This window comes from Gymnodraco acuticeps, unplaced genomic scaffold, assembly GCF_902827175.1.
Source record: "Gymnodraco acuticeps unplaced genomic scaffold, fGymAcu1.1, whole genome shotgun sequence".
NCBI lineage: Eukaryota > Metazoa > Chordata > Actinopteri > Perciformes > Bathydraconidae > Gymnodraco > Gymnodraco acuticeps.
The window spans coordinates 62,037-83,582 of NW_022989800.1; the positions used below are offsets into that span (position 1 = coordinate 62,037).

General features: G+C 41.0%; 1 protein-coding gene and 1 long non-coding RNA gene across 3 annotated transcripts; one reads left to right on the forward strand and one right to left on the reverse strand.

Annotated features, from left to right (window-relative positions):
- LOC117552663 lies at positions 1 to 4,030 on the reverse strand. The gene is made up of 3 exons (XR_004570006.1): positions 3,883 to 4,030; positions 548 to 639; positions 1 to 158 (listed from the first exon to the last, which is right to left on the reverse strand). It is a non-coding gene; the product is annotated as an uncharacterized LOC117552663 (long non-coding RNA).
- Positions 3,172 to 18,431, forward strand: asrgl1 (asparaginase and isoaspartyl peptidase 1). Of its 2 annotated transcripts, none has more exons than XM_034226227.1 (7): positions 3,172 to 3,336; positions 8,266 to 8,461; positions 9,370 to 9,512; positions 10,271 to 10,425; positions 15,603 to 15,724; positions 16,190 to 16,300; positions 16,853 to 18,431. In XM_034226227.1, exons 1-7 carry the CDS (start codon positions 3,328 to 3,330, stop codon positions 17,107 to 17,109), a joined length of 993 nt encoding a protein of 330 aa, XP_034082118.1. In that variant the 5' UTR covers positions 3,172 to 3,327; the 3' UTR covers positions 17,110 to 18,431. The 2 variants fall into 2 exon arrangements, with proteins under 2 accessions (XP_034082118.1, XP_034082126.1); XM_034226235.1 differs by lacking the exon at positions 3,172 to 3,336 and adding an exon at positions 7,058 to 7,620.
- The last annotated feature ends 3,115 nt before the right edge of the window (positions 18,432 to 21,546 follow it).

Sequence of the window (21,546 nt, forward strand, 5' to 3'; positions counted from 1 at the left end):
TCAGCTTTGGTATTCTTTCACAACCATGTTATGGGTTTATTAGACTGAGCAAACATAAACATATGTGGGGAACATAGTGCTGCGTCTCATGGAACATGAAGATGTCCCTTCTTAGGGCGAGTTCCCACTGCCTCCTCCTCTCTTCGGTTTTGGGAAACCTTAAAAACATGAGAAAGGTAGCCAGATATATAAATTATTATCAACATTTTCCTCCCTTCTTTCCTTTAACATTAAGGGTAAGGACAAAAATACACACCGAAATTATCATATTTTTGGTATGTATGTATGTATGTATGTATGTATATATACTTTAAGAATAAGACAACCACACTAAGAGTAATAAAAAAGATGTCCAAAAGAAAAATTAAATAATTGTGTAAAGAAATGGTAGCAACATATTCTAAAGAGGCTGGGTCAAGAACAATCTTGCAATACTATTATCTCACATAGCCCCACTGATCCTGTGTAGCAGGACTTGTAATGTACATACATCCACTAAGTAATTAACGATTATCCTAATTTTAGTCATAATATTGTCATATCTTACACATGAAAGGTGATTCCACGGGTTCTTGTTTGCAGACTGCGGTGATTAGAGCATCCGTAGGCTGCACAAAAGTCAAGCATAATCAGGTACTTCTGTAAACACAAAGCCAGCAAATTCCTGTATCATAATGCAAGATGTTTTTAACAAGCCAAACCACTTGGAAGAAATCATGTGTAACTTAAGTTATGTTGAAAAGAAAGAGCAGTTCTGCCTCTCCCACTGGTGTAAAGTTGCTGGGTCAACTTTGTAATACTAGGTCTCACTCACAGCCTCTTGTTATTAGCCAGCTAATAAATACAACCACATACACAAAGAAAAGCTGCAATTTCAACATGTCCAAGCATCCTGTATCATAGCCATGCTAATAATGTTTATAATAAACCAAACCGTTTGTAAATCAGTCAAGATTTCAGCGAGTTAAGAGTATTTTTGTGCAGATCACTCACCTTACAACAGCTACCATAACGCGAATCAGAGTAACTGTTGACTGTGGCAAGATGGCGGCCGGTCAGCTACGCTGGAAAATCTCCCATGAGCCATCTAGTGTTTATATTAGGGCTGTCAAGTTAACGCGTTAATAACGCGTTAACGCAAAAAAAAATTAACGCCACTAATTATTTTAACGCGATTAACGCATGTGTATTTTTTTTCCTCGGCCGCCCCGTAGTTTCAGAGCGCATCGAGTTTAAAATACCATCTACAAGCTGATGCTGACAGCCCCGCTCCCGCCGCCCGCTTGTGGCTGACCACACTTCCACGCTCACGCTATTGGGAGGACCGGGAGGGTGTGTGTATGTGTGGCTCGAGCGAGCGAGAGAGAGAGAGACCTTACGTGCATTGTTGTTGTTAGCATCTGGTGCTAGCTAGCTGCGCTAACGGATATAAGGAGCTGCTTAAATGAAAACAGAGGAGTGACATTTCGCCGACAACTGCGCCGAGCACTTGACTTTATGCAGGAAGCCAGACAGTGGGACATTGTCCGAGAAGTCAGCACACTCAGCACGGATAGTGCAACATGATTGCAGCGTCCAGGCAGCTCCCGTTCGAGCGTATGCCTTGAGTTGCACATAGCTCCAATGGAGCCCAGGCACACACACCACACACACACCACACACACACACACACACACACCACACACACACACCACAACACACACACCACACACACACACACACCCACACACACACACACACACACACCACACACACACACACACCACAACATCACACACCACACACACACACACACACACCACACACCACCACACACACCAACCACACACCACACACACACACACACACACACACACACACAACACACACACACACACACACACACACACACACACCACAACACACACACACACACACACACACACACACACACACACACACACACACACACACACACACATCACACACACACACCACACACACACACACACACACACACACACACACACACACACACACACACACACACACACACACACACACCATTTGTATTGTATTAGGTTCCAGGTTGAATTGAGGCGAATATTTGTAATGTTCAGAGGTTGTTGTGTTTAATATTCATGAGAATATTTGTCATTGTTCAAATGATAATAAACATTTGCATAAAGCATATTTGTCCACTCATATGTTGATAAGAGTATTAAAAACTTGAAAAATATTCCTCTAAGGTACATTTAAAACAGATCAAAAATGTGCGATTAATTTGTGATTCATCGCGATTAACTATGGACAATCATGCGATTAATCGCGATTAAATATTTTAATCGACTGACAGCCCTAGTTTATATATCTATGAGTACAACTAGCTGGATTTGTATTTCAGCACCATAGTCAGCTCTCTGACCATCAGTTTAAACTTTAAATGCAATGAGAGAGCCCACATGTACTGAGAGGGGCAGCAGCTGCAAGTCTGGCGGTAGGTGCATGCAGCATGACAGTAAATACTTTAAAAAGACAACCAGACATTTAATCGTCATCATATAACACCATGCAAACCAACAACATTCCCTGTCAATTACAATTGCAAGGCTTGAATGGGCTGCTCAACAGCTTTCACCCAAACGAGGGTTCCTATTTAGTGCTGTAAAATAAATTATAAAGAAAAAAAACAATGATGGTTGGAAATGATCTTGATTTTGTGCATGCCATGATGAGTTTTATGTTCAGATATGTTCCGATAACAAGGCCTTTAGTAAAGGGCTGTTTGATAGAAGTTGCCTTGTGGTTACACTTCACTAAAGAGTACTGTATTTGGCATGACACTTGCGCTTAGCTGCATATACATGTTACCAGACTTTCTACAACTATCAATTGGAATATTGCTTGTTTGTCATGTTTTTCAGTCTATTATTTGGATTGGATTGGCATGTGTTGAAGCAAGCATTCCAAATTAAAATACATTTAAAATAATAATAATTTAGACTTTTGAAAAAAGTGTGTATTTAAAAGAAAACTATGCCTTATAACAAAGATATCATGGAAATATTTGCCTAAATCTCATAATAGTTCCTAGGCCATGTTTCAATAATGCTGCATGTTAGTTGTATTTTATTTTGAAAGTGTGATTCCCATGTCCAGGAAATGATATTGAATTCCTGAGCTTTACCACCCCTCAGCGATATGTGTTCGCCGTCTTGTATTCAGGGTGTCATTTGTATATTTTGTGCATGTAGGCTTTGGTGTCGCCTTTAAATTATACTTTTAACATCTTTACAGCTGTAGTGTTTAGCGTCACGTTAGCAACGCGTGAACTGCAAGAAAACGAAAATGCTCAGGGTGAGTAGTTTAGGTTGACGGAGAATTTTAACAACGCGACGATGTAGTAACTAGTGGAGTTAAACCAGTCACCCTGGGACTGTTTTATTTAATGACAGTTAGTGTATACCTCCATATTACCATACCGAACCATGCTATCCCTGAAAACACGTGAATGCTTGTTTGTTATAACATAATTTCAGCCTTTTGTAATGTATCTCGTCAATTCGGAATACACACAGCTCAGCTCTCATTATTTAATATTAGCCTATTTAAATATGTAGCCTTTTTAAATATGTAGCCTTTTGTTATATTCCATGGAATGCTCTTAACATCCCGATAGCAATGAATATCTTAAGTGCTTTGACAAAAAATCCATTAAAAAGTGTCATTTGTGGAAGCCGTAGTAGCCTACTGTAAAAAGCACGACCAATACACGTGCTCGAATTTAACACGAGACTAATTTAGTTTCACGCGACGCGAGACAACTACAAACTAGCTTAAATTCAAACAGCAGAGTCAGAGGTGACGCATTTTCACAATTTCTGTTTTTCTTTTCTGCCTTACCCCTAGTTTCCACCGGGTCCGTCTGCGGCGCGTTACGGCCGCGTTGCGGCTGCGCCGCAGCGTCCGCATCGCGGCCACTCTAGTCAATGGGTGCTATTCCACCAGACGCTCCGCGTTGGCTCAGAAGCGTCCCAGAAGCGTCTCGCTGCTGGGCTCCGCTCGAAATAGGATTGAAGTCTATTTTTCGACGCGACGCAGCCGTAAGGTAATGTCGGGCAGGCAGGAAGTGGAACGTTCAGAGCATATATAGCCTATATATATATAATAATAATAATAATAATAATAATAATACATTTTATTTTTAGGCGCCTTTCATGACACCCAAGGACACCGTACAATTTGTTAAAAAAATAAATTAAAATTAAATTAAAATAAATAAACGCTAATAGGCAACAGAACATGACAAAAACACAAACAGGAAATCATGGAGGAGACAGTCAAGTGTGGACACAAAAGAAACATATAATGGGGAGCACTACAGTGAGTAAGCAGATTTGAACAGGTGGGTTTTTAATTGGGATTTGAATATCGTGATTGTGTCTGACTGTCGGATGTGCGGGGGGAGGGAGGTCCAGAGTCTGGGAGCAGTGCAGCTAAAAGCCCGAGCACCCATGGTGACGAGGCGTGGGGTGGGGACGGTCAGCAGACCAGCAGAGGAGGAGCGGAGGAAGCGAGAGGGGGTGTACTCCTGAAGAAGGTCAGCCAGATAGGGGGGGGGGGGGGGGGCAGGTTATGTAGGCATGGCCGTATCTACCATTGAGGTCACCGAGGTCCGGACCTCGGTAATATTTCCGAGCTGTGTATAACAAAACGTGTGAAATAATTGCACTAAACGGGGTTCTTTGTAGTACTTCCATTTACTGACCATGGGGGCGCTGCATAACTACATAGCCTCGGTTAAAGCAAACAGAAGAAGACGACATGCATCAACAAACCACCGCAGCCCGGGCTTGTACCGGAGCAGCGGAGGAGTGATGAGGTATCTAGAGATCTGAGTCCATCGGGCTGCTTGTGTTTCTGTTAATCAGGACATCATATGACCAGCAGATCCTGTGTGAACGCTCTACGTTAGTCAGTGGACGTCCGACAACATGCACACTAACTTATATTGCAGCTATAGGCTATACTTTGGTTTAAATTGCGTGAATAAACTAGCTAGAGAGCTAACGTTAATTACATGCATCCAATGTCAGAAGGATTACCTTTTAACAAACGTTGTAATGGTTTTCTTTCATTTCAATTTGAGTAAAACATTGACGATATAACATTGTATTGTTTTCTTTTTACACTGACTCAGATATAATGAAAAGACTACGTCAGTCGAAGCTCAGCTTTGGTAAGGAAGAGACAGGACAGGCAGAGAGAAAGTGATGGAAGTCAGGGAGGAACTGCAGGTACAGTCACACAAAGATAAGGAAGGCTTAATAAGCCCATCTATTTATCTATCTATAACAATAGTCTTCATTTACAATAGGCATCATTTTAAAACATACATCTATTGCAGTTATGATGTCATAATAACATACAATTGTATAAAACACAATTTTCTTACATCTTTGTTCTCTTTTTGAGAATCAAACGAAACAGATTTAAATAAAAAAAATAATGCAAACGAACAAGTGAAATAAACTAAACTGCTGAATTGCTTTTAATTCACTGGCAGGAGCGACAAGTGAGGAGGAGCAAACAGTGACGAGCAACGAGGGAGAGATTGAACAAAGAGAAAGCGTAGAGGACAGAGAGAGTAATGAACAGGAAGAAGACAGAGAGACTCAAGACGATGGAAGAGAGGCTGCAGGTTATGGAAAGGAGAGAGACATGGAAATGAATGTTGACAATGTGTTGTGATCATTTTAGCCTCTTCTCCATGTCCAGATCATTAATAGTAACAATCAACTGATTCTTATGTATTACACTTTCAAAAATAATTGATGCTGACATTGTCAGCCCACTGACATGGGTTGAAATCAATATATTATCCAATATGTGACTCCCCACAGGATTTAAAAAGCACCTAACTAGATAATGAAAATCCCCAAAATCTCGGGGGGTATACCCCGAACCCCCCTAACATGTTTGGACCTCGGTATTTAGGAAATCCTGGATACGGCCCTGCATGTAGGGCTTTGTAAGTGAGCAGTAGGTTTTTGAAGTTGATACGGGATTGAACAGGGAGCCAGTGGAGTTGGATGAGGATGGGGGTGATGTGTTCGGAGGCCTTGGTGCCGGTGATGATCCGGGCTGCGGAGTTCTGTATGATTTGTAGTTTATTGATGAGCTTGGTGGGTATGCCTGAGAGCAGGGCCGTATCCAGGATTTCCTAAATACCGGGGTCCAAACATGCTAGGGGGGTTCGGGGGTATACAAAGATGTAAGCAAATTGTGTTTTATACAATTGTATGTTATTATGACATCCTAACTGCAATAGATGTATGTTGTTTTAAAAGTATGCCTATTGTCTATATTGTAAATGAAGACTATTGTTATAGATAAATAGATGGATAGACAGATAGATAGATAAATAGATGGGCTTATTAAGCCTACCTTATTTTTGTGTGACTCTACCTGCAGTTCCTCCCTGACTTCCATCACGTTCTCTCTCTCTCTTTCTCTCTGCCTGTCCTGTCTCTTCCTTACCAAAGCTGAGCTTCGACTGACGTAGTCTTTTCATTTCATCTGAGTCAGTGTAAAAAGAATACAATACAATGTTATATCTTCAATGTTTTACTCAAATTGAAATAAAATAAAAGCATTACGACGTTTGTTAAAAGGTAATCCTTCTGACATTGGATGAATGTAATTAACTGTAGCTCTCTAGCTAGTTTATTCACGCAATTTAAACCAAAGTATAGCCTATAGCTGCAATAAAAGTTAGTGTGCATGTTGTCGGACGTCCACTGACTAACGTAGAGCGTTCACACAGGATCTGCTGGTCATATGATGTCCTGAGGAGCAGAAACACAAGCAGCCCACTGGACTTAGATCTCTAGATCACTCCTCCGCTGCTCCGATAGAAGTCCGGGCTGCGGTGGTTTGTTGATACATGTCGTCTTCTTCTGTTTGCTTTAACAGAGGCTACGTAGTTATGCAGCGCCCCCATCGTCAGTAAATGGAAGTACTACAAAGAACCCCGTTCAGTGCAATTATTTCACAAGTTTTGTATACACAGCTCGGAAAACATTACCGAGGTCCGGACCTCGGTGACCTCAATGGTGGATACGGCCATGCCTGAGAGGATGGCGTTACAGTAGTCGATGCGGGACGTGACAAATGCATTGACCAGGACTTCAGTGTTTGATTGAGAAAGGGATGGGCGGAGTGTGGAGATGTTGCGTATGTGGAAGAAGGCAGTCCGGGTGATGTTATATAGCCTACACAAACTCATTTTGCATACTCCGTAGTCGTTCAAGTAGGAGGAGAAATGCCAGCGTTCTCCTCCGGTTTACAGGCACTGTGTAAATTATATATATAGAATAATTATGATGATTTTACCTCTAAAATACAGCAACATATCTTTGATTCATGTCGTTTAGAACTGGGATATTACAATTATTATTAACTTTGTCTGTACAAAGTAGTCTGTCCAGGAAATATGCTCAAATCAACTGAAACTGCGAGCCGCTAGGCAAGACGCTCCGCTTCTGAAACGCGCCAGGTAGGGTATGACGCCGGAGGAGGCCAGACCAAAACCGCGGCGCAGCCGTTACGCGACGCAGACGGACCCGGTGGAAACTAGGGGTTAGTCGTTGTTATTTAAAAAAAAACAAAAAACGTTAAATTAAATAGTTTCACAATCGAGTTTAGTGCGAAATGTGTGTTGTCAACATAGACTGTATAAGGTTGGCAAAGATGTTCAACTGAGAGCAAAGGTTTGATTTAAGACCTTTATGGCTATTTGCTCCAATAACTTTTATCTACTAGACTGCAATTTAGTCAAGCAACACAAGTTATTTAATCTAATCATTACATATTGTAACAAATGAAGGCTATATTATTTCTCTGAATTTCCAGGTATTCATCACAAAACGAAAAAAAAATGTAAGACAAATGCCAAAGGCTAATTCAAAGCAAGTTATACATTTAAATGGCTTTATACAATGCTTTTAAAGAAAAATGCCATAATGCAACATTTTTGCCCAGTGTATCCTTCTTTTAATGGCCTGTTGTTTTCCAGCAAGATACCTTATCCAATTGTAATCTCTAAATAATGACAACTAAATAAAATCTTGATAGTCAGACTTTATTCTGCTCTAAAGATTAACCAGAAATGTGGACAGTAGAGGGAAACTGAGGACACTAATCACATCATATTAAAATGGTCCTTTTATGTTACATGTAGCTCCTTTAACATTTAACATCCAGTGTTATCTCTTTCCTGCCCAGGTGAATGACATGTTGCCAGTAGTAGTGGTACATGGGGGGGCGGGTCATATCCCAAAGGACCGGTCAGAAATGTCCACTGCGGGGGTGTGCTCTGCCGCCCGAGCGGGGTACACCATCCTCCGGGGAGGGGGCAGCAGCATGGACGCTGTGTTGGAGGCTGTCAGCATCCTGGAGAATAACCCCTGTTTCAATGCAGGTAATGATACAAATCTACTCTGTTATTAAATACATGCAGCATAATGGCATCCTTCTTACACATACTGCATTTTCTGCATATCCTCATCTGTATATGGAGGCGTGTGGTGCAGCGGGTTGTGCGTTGGTGTTTGGATCAGGGGGTCACAGGTTCAAACCCCACTGCAGTCAGCATGTCGTTGTGTCCCTGGGCAAGACACTTCACCCCAAATTGCTCCTGTGGGGATTGCCCACAGTATTGAGTATGTAAGTCGCTTTGGATAAAAGCGTCTAACAAGTGACATGTAATGTATATATACCATATAAATACAAATCTGTAAACACTATCACTGCATTTATTAATTTTGTTAAGTTGGTTTGGTAAATGTTCTATACCTTAAATGTGAAATCTATTTACCCATATTTGTTTTTGTACATTAACATGTAGCACTGTTCCATTAAATGTCTTATATGTATTTAATAACCGTAATAGCAAAGTAGAAATACACTGTATGAACACATGCATACATACTTACACATCTGAACATATTTACACAAAAAATGACCCTAAATGCAATTCTTATTCTTGATCAGTTTGTTAAATTTAAGATAACTTGACTTATTTTATTACTTTAACAACTGCTGTTGATGAAAATGTGATCAATTTAAGAATTTGGGGGATTTTTTTGGGTTCAAAACGGGGTGTAACAATAAAAGTTTAAAGTGGTAATATGGTAATAACTGCCCCTAACTAGCACCACGACCACTTTACACTTGTAAAAATATGTGGAACTCCTACGGATAAATTGTCGTTTAATATGTGGATCACATGCTGTACATACTGCCAGGATTATTTACATAAAAGATATTAAGGATTATTATTCCACAAAGGCATACCTCTATACAAACATTTCTCAAATCGTGTTTCAGGGTGTGGGTCAGTGCTGAACATCAAAGGAGAGGTGGAGATGGATGCCATTGTGATGGATGGGTTAACTCTGGGTAGTGGTGCTGTGTCTGCTGTACGCAACATCGCCAACCCCATCCAGCTGGCAAGACTGGTCATGGACAAGGTGTGTACCTTTAAATATGGAATGGTTAAAGCATACACTTGGGAGTTGTAAATCGAAAGTAGGAAGAAGTAACAGGGTTTGGGAGGGTTACGTTAAAAATGTATTGCATTATAATTACTAGTTACCTGTGAAAAAGTATAATTAGTAACCTAATCTAAGTATCACAATATGTAAGTAATGTAACATAATTCATTTCCTTTACTATTGGATTTCGTCAATGCAAATAAATTAATGAGAAACAAATATACAAAATGTAAACTTAAAGGGGCCCTATTTTGCTTATTTTCAGGTGTATATCAGTATGTAGTGTCTCTACTGGGACATGTTTCCATGCTTTAATGTTCAAAAAGCTCTTTTTTTCTCATACTGCCTGTGCTGCAGTACCTCTTTTCACCCTCTGTCTGAAACCAGAGCCCAGTCTGCTCCGATTGGTTAGCTGTCCACTCTGTTATGATTGGTCAACCACTTTTCCAATGCTTAGCCTATCATGCATAATGTGTTGGAGCGCTAGCCAATAGAAGCACAAGTGTTACATAGTGATGTCAACAGAAGTAAACAAAGGAGTCCAATGGAGGCAGGCGGGGGGTGGGGGGGGGGGGAAGAGAGTGTGTGGGAGAGAAACTCCCTCTGGAGGAACTTTGGGATTTTAGCCTTTGCAGACCATTTACATGTACAAAAACCTATATAACATACTACAGGGAAGGGAAAAAGCATAATAAGGCCTCTTTAAGGATGTGACCTTTGATTATTGATTTCAGACGAGTCACTCATGTCTGACAGCAGAGGGGGCCAGTCAGTTCGCCCGGTCCATGGGGGTCCCCGAGGTGTCCCCTGAGTCCCTCATCACTGAGTACTCCCACATGCGCTGGGCAAAGAACCTGGCACCTGATGCCAACCCTGTGGAGAGCCAAATGTGAGTCACCACGTCTTTAAGCTTATTAGCATTTGTTCTAAAAATACTCCGATCCATCAGGAAGGTAATCTGAATCCTGCTGAGTCTGCATACTGGGGGAGAAGTACTGTGGTCATTTAAACATTTTCATAAAATCACCAGATTAAAAAAGATATACTCCTCAAAGACCCTCCCCACAGAGAGACACACATAGCTCTGCTCAGACAGATTTATTGTAAATGTCACACACCATAATATTGACAGAAATTGAATTAAACCTCTCTTGCCAGTATTCAGAGGCCAGTTAACATAACAACATAACACAATGCTTTGAGACTGATCGTGCAAATATTGCCAATTGAGGCTTGTCTTGTATGTCACAAGACTCATCCAATGCCACACTGAAAAACTCCCATGTTTGAAGATCAGAGTGTAACTGCGCTTCAATGGCGGTGTTAATGTCCGATATTCTGCGTTCAATCTGAGCTAACAGAAAATTATCCATTTTATTTTATTACAGTTAAGCTCAATAGTGGCGGCGCTAGGGGGTGGCTACTTGGGCTCAAGCCCCGGATGTTTTCTGAAAAGCCCCGGATGTTTCACTTAAAAATATATATTTTTTAAATAATTCAATTTTTTTTTTTTAAAACGTCTCGGGAGTAATGTGCAGTACCGGAGTCCACCAGAGAGGAAACCGCTGCGGGACATTAGCCTGCGTACTGCGTAGCCTGCCCTGAAGTAGAAGTGATCCTTCCTAGTGCCTGACGAGTTTTAAGCTAATAGCCTATACAGTTATGGATATTAGAAAGTTATTGTCATTGAAGCAGGCCACAAGCTGCAGCAGCAGCAGTATCAGCAGCAGCAGTATCAGCGGCTGACAACAATGTCATCACCAGCAGTGAAGAAATGGATGATGTTTCAGGTTTGTTAATCTAATGGTGATATCTGCACTCTGGCTGACTGAGTAAGAAGTGAAAAAGAGTGATGTAACGTTAATGTTATAGCTAGTAAACATGGAGTACCCACACTAAGTATACCCTTATATGTTAGTATGTATACAGAACATGACTAAAAGTTATCCTAAGATGTAACGTTAACCCTTCATACCTCAGTCTACTTTTAAGACACTAAAATAACGTATTCCAATTTGTTTGTTTTTTCGCGCGTGGAATTATACCGGCTCTCGTTTCAGTACACATAACAACGGAACTGACAGGCAAGCCTCTGAATCAGACTCCGATTGGCTGTGACTGCATCCACTCAGAGTGTCCGATTCAGAAACGTGACTCTTACACATTTTTTACGTCACAAACAAAGATGGTGGATGAGAATAGATCTATAAAACGATAAGCAATGCGCCAGAATCAAGGTGAGACTATCCGCATCCTTTAAAACTCTACGCACATTCCTTTCACCTTAATAAGTAAACGACTATTTGAGTGAGTTAAGGCATTAGTTTGCTTCATTAAAGGGTGTTAATGAGTGTTCTCCAGTGCCTTTTGTCCGCTTTAAGGTGTTATTAAGGTAGGGTTAATGTTGCTCTCAAAGTGCACCAGATTGATGCTTTCAACTTCAATATTTAAAAAAAATCTTCCCGGGGGAGCATGCCCCCGGACCCCCCAAGAGGAGGCGACGACCCCCCTAAAGGATGTTCGGTCCACCCCCAGGCAGGGGTAGCACTGTACCCCTGCACCCCCCCCCCCCCAACAACTCCTAGGCTAAGCCCCGGATCTCCTACAATCCTAAATCCGCCACTGCTCAATACACTATTTTATGAACATATAGGTTCACCTACTGAAAAAAATAACAAGTGAAACAAGAAAGTGAAACAATAAATCAGATTAAGGCAGTAGGCGTAAACATGCAGTCCGTTACTCACCAAACCTGCTGAGCACACAAATCAACAGTTTTGAGTCATGCAGCAGCAGTAGTTGGAGAAGCTCCTCTGGATGTTTGTTCAGGTGTGCTCACCGGGGCTCAGGGTCACTGTTGGAATTCATTGTTATTGCTGTAACTGCAATTTCAACAAAAGAGCAAGCTCCAAACGTTTCCCAGCTGAGCAAAGTGAGGATCCAATACTCAAAAGAAACCTGTTCCTTAATAGCTGATGGTACTGTCGCTGATTTTATTGATAATTAAATAGTATAGATAGTTAAAACACGGCCGATTTCATACCTGTTAGAGAGTGACGTCTACCTCATCTTTGACAGATACTATGATTACAGTATCAAGTCTGTCACCAGAGATGTCAGGGAGACAGTGGTCAATAGGAAACATCATCTCCTCCTATCAACAAAGCTACTAGCCCAGAAGGTTGTTTTGTCATCCATTGAAAACAAGAAACGGCTTAACCTATTACTATTTAAGGAACTGACCGAAGACAGGCTTTTCCATCTACGGGGCACAAACAAACACAAGTTGGTGGTGACAGGGGAGGACTCGTGCCCCATCAAGATCAGGATGGAAGAAAGAAGGAGCCGATATGAGCTAGAAAATCAGCAGGAAGAAGCTGACACCATCATTGTCCAACATGTCCTGGGGTGTGCTGGAGAAGCCCATCCAATCTCTGTGGTTTCTGCTGACACAGATGTGTTCGTCCTACTCCTTCACCATTACCATCAGGCAGGACTGGATGTACTAGTGATGTGTCGGTCGCGAACGAGCCGATTCTTTTCAACGACTCTTTGGTACGAACGGCCGTTCTTTTTATCGTTCAATCGTTGGTCCGCACTCACTGCCTGCCAATATCCACTCGCCTTTTAAAAAGCTTGGTTTTGTTCCCCAAACGTATTCTGTGAAGACCCGCCCCTACTCTGATTGGTAGGTTTCAGCACGAGGAGTGAGATGGGGTTAGTCTTAACGGAATACGCGAGAGAGAGAAGTCATAACAAGTGGTACAGGACAGGTAGACGACGTGTTTTTCGGATGGAAAATGAGCCAAACGCGAAAACGCAGCGGCATTTGGATGCACTTCAACCAAAACCCAGGCAGTGATAAAGCGCACCATTTGTAAAGGCAAAATATCCTTTAAAGCAGGCTCAACAAATAATCTCCAACGCCACTTAAAAACACAGTATCTAATATTAAGAGTTGCGTGAATTTCATTCAAGGCAAGGCAACTTTATCTACATAACACATACAGAGGGTAAATTCAAAGTAGTACATTCACTGACATGAATGACATGGATATGGTGCCACCTTGTGTCATGTTTACAATGCAGATTATTGACATTAGGTCTGGCAATACAGTCAATCATTATCCTGGTGATTATTTCGCAGATAAACCTAGCTACCCCGCCCCCTTTAAAAAAACAGCTCTTTTGAATGGCTCTTTTGAACGGCTCTTTGAAAGGAACGGAGCCATAAGATCCGGCTCCCTTCAAAGAGCCATAATTCCCATCACTAGGATGTACCACTCATCATGGAATCCCACCGCAAGGAAAGAGCAATAGTGGACGTCAAGGTGACACTGTCCAAGCATTCAGAAATGGTCGAGAACCTTTTACCAGCCCATGCCATATCGGGATGTGACACTGTAGCGTCTTACTATGGGTTGGGAAAAGGCTCTGTCATCAACATCCTGAAAGCTGGGTACCAACTATCAACAACATGGATGCACCATTCCAGCAAGTCCTCTACCAAGCCACTGCCTTCACCTCAGCCTGTTATGGCATAAAGGAGAAGCACACACATGTCACACACAAGGCTACTTGTCTGGGGGGGAAATAATGGAAAAGGACATATGTCTGCTCCAAACCTTGCTGCTCTACCACCAACAAATGAAGCCTTCATTGAGAATGTTAAGAGGGCCCACTTTCAGGCAATGTTGTGGCAAAATCTCAATGTAAACCTGCTGCCAGCACTGAACCCAGAGGAATTTGGATGGAAAAAAGATACGTGTAACAGGTCACTGATCCCAACCCATCTACCAGAAGATGCCAAACGTGTCCCAGATTACATTTTGGAGATGATCAGGTGTGGCTGCAAGAGTGAGACCCCTTGCAATTCCAAGAAGTGCAGTTGTAAAGTGCATGGTTTGCCATGCACAATGTTCTGTGCATGTTTCAGGGTGGGATGCTCAAGATCCTAACACTAGATGATCATCAGCAATATTTGTAATGTGTCATTTCTATATGCTAATGAGCAAAGTGTTATCCAACAATCTGCTTGCCTTTCCTTTTTGTTGTTGGTAATAAACGCCACGCAGTTGCGTGAGCAAAAGAGAGAAGTTGTTTTCATTGTCTTTGCAGAATTCACTGCACTACAAAAGTATGTTTTGCTGGGTCAGCTTAAAAGGGTTAATATGAATTCATTTAGAATACAATGCACTGTATGAATATAAACATTGGGGAAGGCAAATGTGATGCATTTGATTTGAATATATTTCAATATTATTGCATGAAATCTCATAAATCCTTATTTTTCTGGGATTTAGGCGTTTTGGGCATGGAGGGGTTAATATCTGAAAATGCTAAAAGGTTATCAGTGGGCACCCTCCTGTATTTTGAAGAGGTACCTCCAAGCTACAAGAAACAGCAGAAAAAACCCCGTTATCAGACGAAACAAGGTTCATCCAAAAATCAGGCTTTGGCTCCCAAAGCTCAAAAGCTCAAAAGCTAAAAAAAAGAAAAAAAAAAGCTCAAAGCTCAGTTTTAGCTTTAAAGTGATAACCAGGTTATTATACAAATCAAAGTAGAATCAATCACAATTCTACACTTTATATACCCACCACATTTTTTTAAATGTATGCTATGATAAACTATATTTTAATCCATTTATACCATTGAATACATACTTCTTGGACTCAAATATATGGTTATATCTAAAACTAATATTAATATCAGTGTAAAAACGCCATTATACATTTTGAATCATCATTCAATTCTTGGTAAACGTATTGATTATGTATGGCAAATTCAAAACTGAATGTTCCCCTTTTTTCAGTGGATTTCTTCATGTGAATTAAAATAATATATATCAGCAAACTGATGAACTTAACATTCTTTTTAATATGATATATATTAATAATATAATTGTGGTTTATTTATGCCAATTAAAAAATAATTATATTATTTATATGTGTTGTTTCTCTGTGTCCTTTTTATTGAGTTCACGTCTGCAGTGATTATAAACGTTTTATCAATTTTCTTTTTTTTTAAAGGAGACTTTTTGCTGTTCCTTTATGTTTTCTCGTGCAGGGGGAAGATGGGCACGGTTGGAGCAGTGGCAGTAGATTCGGAGGGCAACATCGCCTGCGCCACCTCCACCGGGGGGATGCTGAACAAGATGGAGGGCCGGGTGGGCGACACACCCTGCATAGGTCAGTCCTCACACTAACCGTCTGGAGTTAACCTTTAAGAGCGAGCACGAAATCTAATGACGTCAATATCGCACCAAACAGATTGGAAGGTGTTTTTTTAGACTAATCGTTCTCCAGCAGCTGACCTTTGACCTGCAGAAGTTGTTTGTTAGTTAGTGAAAAATGTCTGCTTAGTTAATTATTGACTATGAGCGTTGTGTCTGATAACCTATTGTTCAATACTGCTGACACATGTTGCATTGGGATTATTCTGTAGACAAAACGTCCAGTTGTCCGTGGGTCAAATTTGACCCGTTGCTAAATTATTTTACATCAGAGTCACGGAGTTTCAGAGGTGATTAATAAACAGCTTCAGGTGGATTTTGGTCTCTTCAGACATGTCTAGCTTACTATACTGTCACAACCGCTTGACAATCAGACATTGCAATGAGATGAAAATTACAAAAACGTAAAATTGTCCTGCAGGGTCTGGAGGTTACGCTGACAACCAGGTGGGGGCAGTGTCAACCACAGGCCACGGAGAAGCCATCATGAAGGTGACTCTGGCCAGACTCATCCTCTTCCACATGGAGCAAGGTAACACACTCTGGATTTCTGCAGTGACGAAAGAGTGCCTATAACCAGGCAATTTCTGCAAATAATTAAATGAGTGTGGCTGGAATTACTGCTCTGGCCAGGGATTGTAAATGTTTGTTTAAAAAACAAAACATGAGGGCTATGGTTTAATTTTTGTGGGGCTCCTTCACTGGGAAATATTTAAGGTTTAACTCTTCATTTGCTGTTTTCTGATTGGTTTATGCACCAATTCATGGCGGAAACAACTTTATTTATGTCATTTTAATTCAAATCTATAATTTTTTTTAAATTAATTATGGTTAGGCTCTAGGAAATGTTTTATCAAATACTATTGTTGTCACTTCAACAGGAAACATGTTGCAAACATATATGTTGTAGGGCAGTTTTATTACAAAAGTACAATACAACACCATCATATCTCTCTTAGGTGTTTTGATCTCCACTGCACTCTGTTTATTGTTGTTGCGCTGATGTACACTAGTTGACCCCTGACCTGTTAATGAGCACTTCTACCTGATCCAGAACCTTTTTTCCTCTCTCCTCTGCTCTCAGGTCAGTCCGTGGAGGCTGCCAGTGACTTAGGCCTGGCCTACATGAAGTCCAGAGTCAGTGGTCTGGGGGGGGTTGTGTCGGTGGACCCTCAGGGCCGCTGGGCTGCTCGCTTCTCCAGCCTACAGATGTCCTGGGCTGCAGCGCAGACAGAGACCCTGCACTACGGCCTGTACGTTGGGGAGCACTTCACCCAGAGCCTGGGGGGGGCCCCTCTGACAGGAAGTACAGCACATTTAGCTTCTAAACCTTTAGGCTGAGCATGCACTGAATCAACAATATTTTAACTTTAAAGGTGGGGTAGGTAATTTTGGAGAAACCAGATCGGCTTCCACAGATGACGTTTTTTTATGGATTTGTTGTCAAAGCACTTCAGATATTCATTGCTATCGGGATGTTAAGAGCATTCCATGGAATATAACAACAAGTGTATCTCGAGCCGGTTTCTCAAACGTATCTACCCCACCTTTAATATTATGAATAATAGTATATTTCAGTATTGATTAATATTTTTTATAAATATTTTTAATCTTTTATTTTGTGATAATACTCAGTGAAGATGGAAAGCTACATTTGGTGTAATCATCTCATCATCTAAATCATCTTCTCTTTCAATATGAAACTTTCGCCATGCAGCAGTGACAATAACTGCAGTTCACCCAATGGCCACTTGAGGCGGGCTCCAAAACAGAGTGATCTGCATAGACCTCCATGTAAAGAAGCTAAACTTTAGAGCAGAAATAGCCTGGTGCCAAACATGGTTTTGGTATCTAAAGCTAATGAAGAGTTTTTTTTATTTAACTCTTACACACTGTCCAGTTGCACTCAAGTATTAACTGATGAAAATGTTGTGGTCAAAATACGATATCCCATGCTTGCCTTGAGATCATTTCTCCAAATTTGACCCAACTGTCCACCAGACTCAAGGATTAACTGATTAGAATTTTGCGGTCAAAGATCAAGGTAACTGTGGCGTCACAAATCATGTCTTTGGCCATAGCAAGAATCAAGAATTAATACATATAATATTAGAATTTCCTTCAAATGTCTTGTGGTGAAATTTTAGACAAATAAATCTAAACTGCTACTTGGCTGGTTGGTTTACAACCACAAAGTGTTAATTCCAGTGTTCCGCATGGTCATGTGTTATAAAGTCCAAATAGGCTTTTGCCAAGAGTATGCCTTTTATCATGGAAGAATGTGAGTGTTTCTTACCTGACCTATCTGGTATAATGACATATAGTCGTATACTTTTAAATAGCTGTGGCTCAGTGGCTAATCCACCAATCTGAGGGTGAGTGGTTCGATAGCCAGCCCTAACATGTCAAAGTGTTCTTGGGCAACATACTAAACCCCACCCAAAATTGCTCCTGAAGGCATGTCAGCAGTATTGAAGGGAATGTTTAAAAGCTAAAGGACATCATGTGAAGTCATTTGAGTATTCATGGGAGGTTTTTGTACTGTAAGGTGAATCGTTGCCATCACTCCAGCATTTGAACCAGAGCCAGTGTTTGTGATATTCAATGCTGGAGCTTCCTGCTATGAAAACACAGATTTGAAAATAAATGCCTTTAATCCCTGACCATTGTGAGTTTCATGCTCATTGAGTCTGTGTGTAGAGGTGCACTCATGTGTTAAACTCAGCCTGTATGTGTTATTTTTTGGATCCACTAGATGGTGCTGTTGAAATACAAGTCAACACTCACACTCGCACTTTTTACAGATTATAGGCTTCAAGTTCATCTTTGCTGAGCAATTTTATATATAAACTCTTGTTGCTATTTCAATCTTGTCCTTGAGCTGGAACCCACAGAGAGCTTATATTATATAAGAGACTATAGTGGTTATTTGGGTTATTGTTGCCTTTCTATCTTCTTGACCAGTCGGGCCATTCTCCTCTGACCTCTGGCATCAACAAGGCATTTCACCCAGAGATCTGCCGCTCTCTGGATATTTTCTCTTTTTCATACCATTCTCTGTAAACCCAGATGGTTGTGTGTGAAAATCCCAGTAGATCAGCAGTTTGTGAAATACTCACACCAGCCCATCTGGCACCAACAACCATGCCACGTTCAAAGTCACTTAAATCACCTTTCTTCCCCATTCTGATGCTCAGTTTGAACTTCAGCAGGTCGCCTGACCATGTCTACATGTCTAAATGCATTGAGTTGCTGCCATGTGATTGGCTGATTATATATTTGCGTTAAAGAACAGTTGAACAGGTGTACCTAATAAAGTGGCCAGTGAGTATATGTAGGTCAAAGAGACATGCAAACGGGTGGTTGTTGTTTTTAACAACTGAAACAATATTGATAAAATGTTTTTCTGTATTAATTTAACTTAAAGTGGACCTATCATGCTATATTTGAAACATATATTGTAGGGCCATACCTATACAAAACGTGTCTGTGAAGTTTTTTTTCAAAATACCAAACAGATCACCCATTGTAGCCATGCCTCATACTGCTCAAACCCCTCTTTTGAAGCCCTGTTAGAGAAACGCGGATCTTGGGTCCTTAGCTTGAAAAAAAGAAAGAAGAGGAGGCGGAGCTAATGCCTGATCAGAATTCTACCGGAGATAAAGTTAAATTCTGCTGTGATAAAACGCCATCCTGTTCAAAACACGTCAAGGATTATTTCTGAAACAGTATGGAGCTCAAATGCTTTTTCTCTTGCGGGTTTATCACAAGGTGAGTTCTTTTTTTATTTCCTGCTTTTTAAACACATGTGCTCTCCAGTACAGGTTAGCTCTGAGTGTTAGCGAGGCTTGCTATTGTAAACAAAGACGAGATTACGTCAGGCATTGTTTCTGATAGAACTTTCTGTGGGTCCGCTGCCGAATTGACGTCAGTTCGGATGGAATCTGTATCCGCTCGTTGTACACTCGTTTTTAAAAGATTTGGGTACGGAGGAAAGAGAGAGAGGGTTTTATTTTCTGACGCTGCGTGAGTTCCCCGACGCACCGGGGACACATATGTATGTATAAAAGACATCACAAAGTGCATTTTGCATGATAGGTCCCCTTTAATTGACACGTAATTACTTTACTTGCTGCACCTAGTTGACCACTGAGATTATAATCAAGATGTCATCCTGTTTTATAACATTATTCATTTCCTCTTCTCGTCTGGAGTCCATCTCCTCAACATATTCTGAGCTTTCTCCTCTGTTCTCTGACACCCAGATCAGTGAAATTTGACCCACTCCTCTCCTCCCTCCCTTTGTCTCTCTGCTGCCGTGTTTGCATTCTCATGTTATGTATACGAAACACACATTTGCTTACACACACAAACACTACCTCTCTAAAATCCCATGGTGTCTTCAGTAAAATATTGTGCATTGCCTTGCCAGTTTATATTACCTCGATCCAATGACTGTTTCAGTGAATAAAAAACAATAAAATACCTAAAACGCAAATGTTTAATGACATTACTGCATGTACATTACTCAGCCATGAACCATAGTTGTTGTTCGTCACCTTTGGATCAGATGCGAACCAACAGTAAAACTATGAACTGTGAGAGGGAGCTCCTCTGTAGGTCACACAACCCTGCTGCTTTGAGTGTCAACTGTCTTACCTAACCCCCTGTCCTTAAGGTGCTTTGAGTACAAACACTTTTTTTACAGACATTTTATCTGCATCCAGATCCTCATACCAGCAGCTTTCTCTCCTTCTGTGTACCCTAAACAAAGTAATAATGAGGGTCGTGGAAAAAGCAAACAGCATTTAAGTGTTCTGTCCTTTCAGTTTGAAAGCATGAAATGTGTGTGTGTGCATTCTTGTCTACAATATAAAAAGAGTATATGCGAGAGTAGTAGTTTGACTTTTCACACCCCTGAGAGTGAGGAAATGTTGGTGCAGTGAGGACATTTGGGTCGACTGCCTCCTTCAAGGGGCCAGCTCAGGGTTAGTTTGTGATCGTCCGGGGTTACCCAGACAGCATGCAGCGCGCGGACAAAAGCTCTCCAACCATGAAGGCTCACAGTGGACCGTGGCCAACTTGGCATTTGTTTATCGTGGTATGAGACGGCGATGTCAGGATATAGGAGAAAAGTGGACTTTTCCATCAAAGGTCCCCAGCTGGATTTGTACCAGGGTTGTTGTTTATGGTCAACTTCTTAAGCCATGACTGTCAGCTTCTTTGATATAATTCATGAATTTTATAAAGAAAATATAACTATTTTCCGGACACACCTCCAACTACCCCAGTTGATGATTTGCTCTCTGACAACACAAATAAAATATGTTGCACTCTTTCAGTGCGTCAAACGCCCAGTCAGCAAGCTAGCTAGCTTTAGCAACGTTATCTCACGGTACCAAATATTCACAGACTGCTCAAAAAAACCATTACAATTACAGCTGGCATCGATTCAACACTAGTATAACGGTACAATTATTAAATATTGAAAAAAAACAACCCCGTATTTATAACTTATTGTTTTATAATGTTGTAGCCTATTTACCGCAGCAACCGCACAACTTAGCCTATGTACATAGCCAAGATAGCAATGAGTTTCATTGTCCAGCGTTCCAAATAACTTAAACAATTAAATGTAGGCCTACACAAATCTTGACCCCATCTGTGATAAATATAAATCAATGCCAGCCACTTTAATTCAAATGTGTTAGCCATGCCTGTCTACATGCATTTTTTGGGTTCCATTTTTAATGAACAAAGCCTTATGGTGCTGTTCTA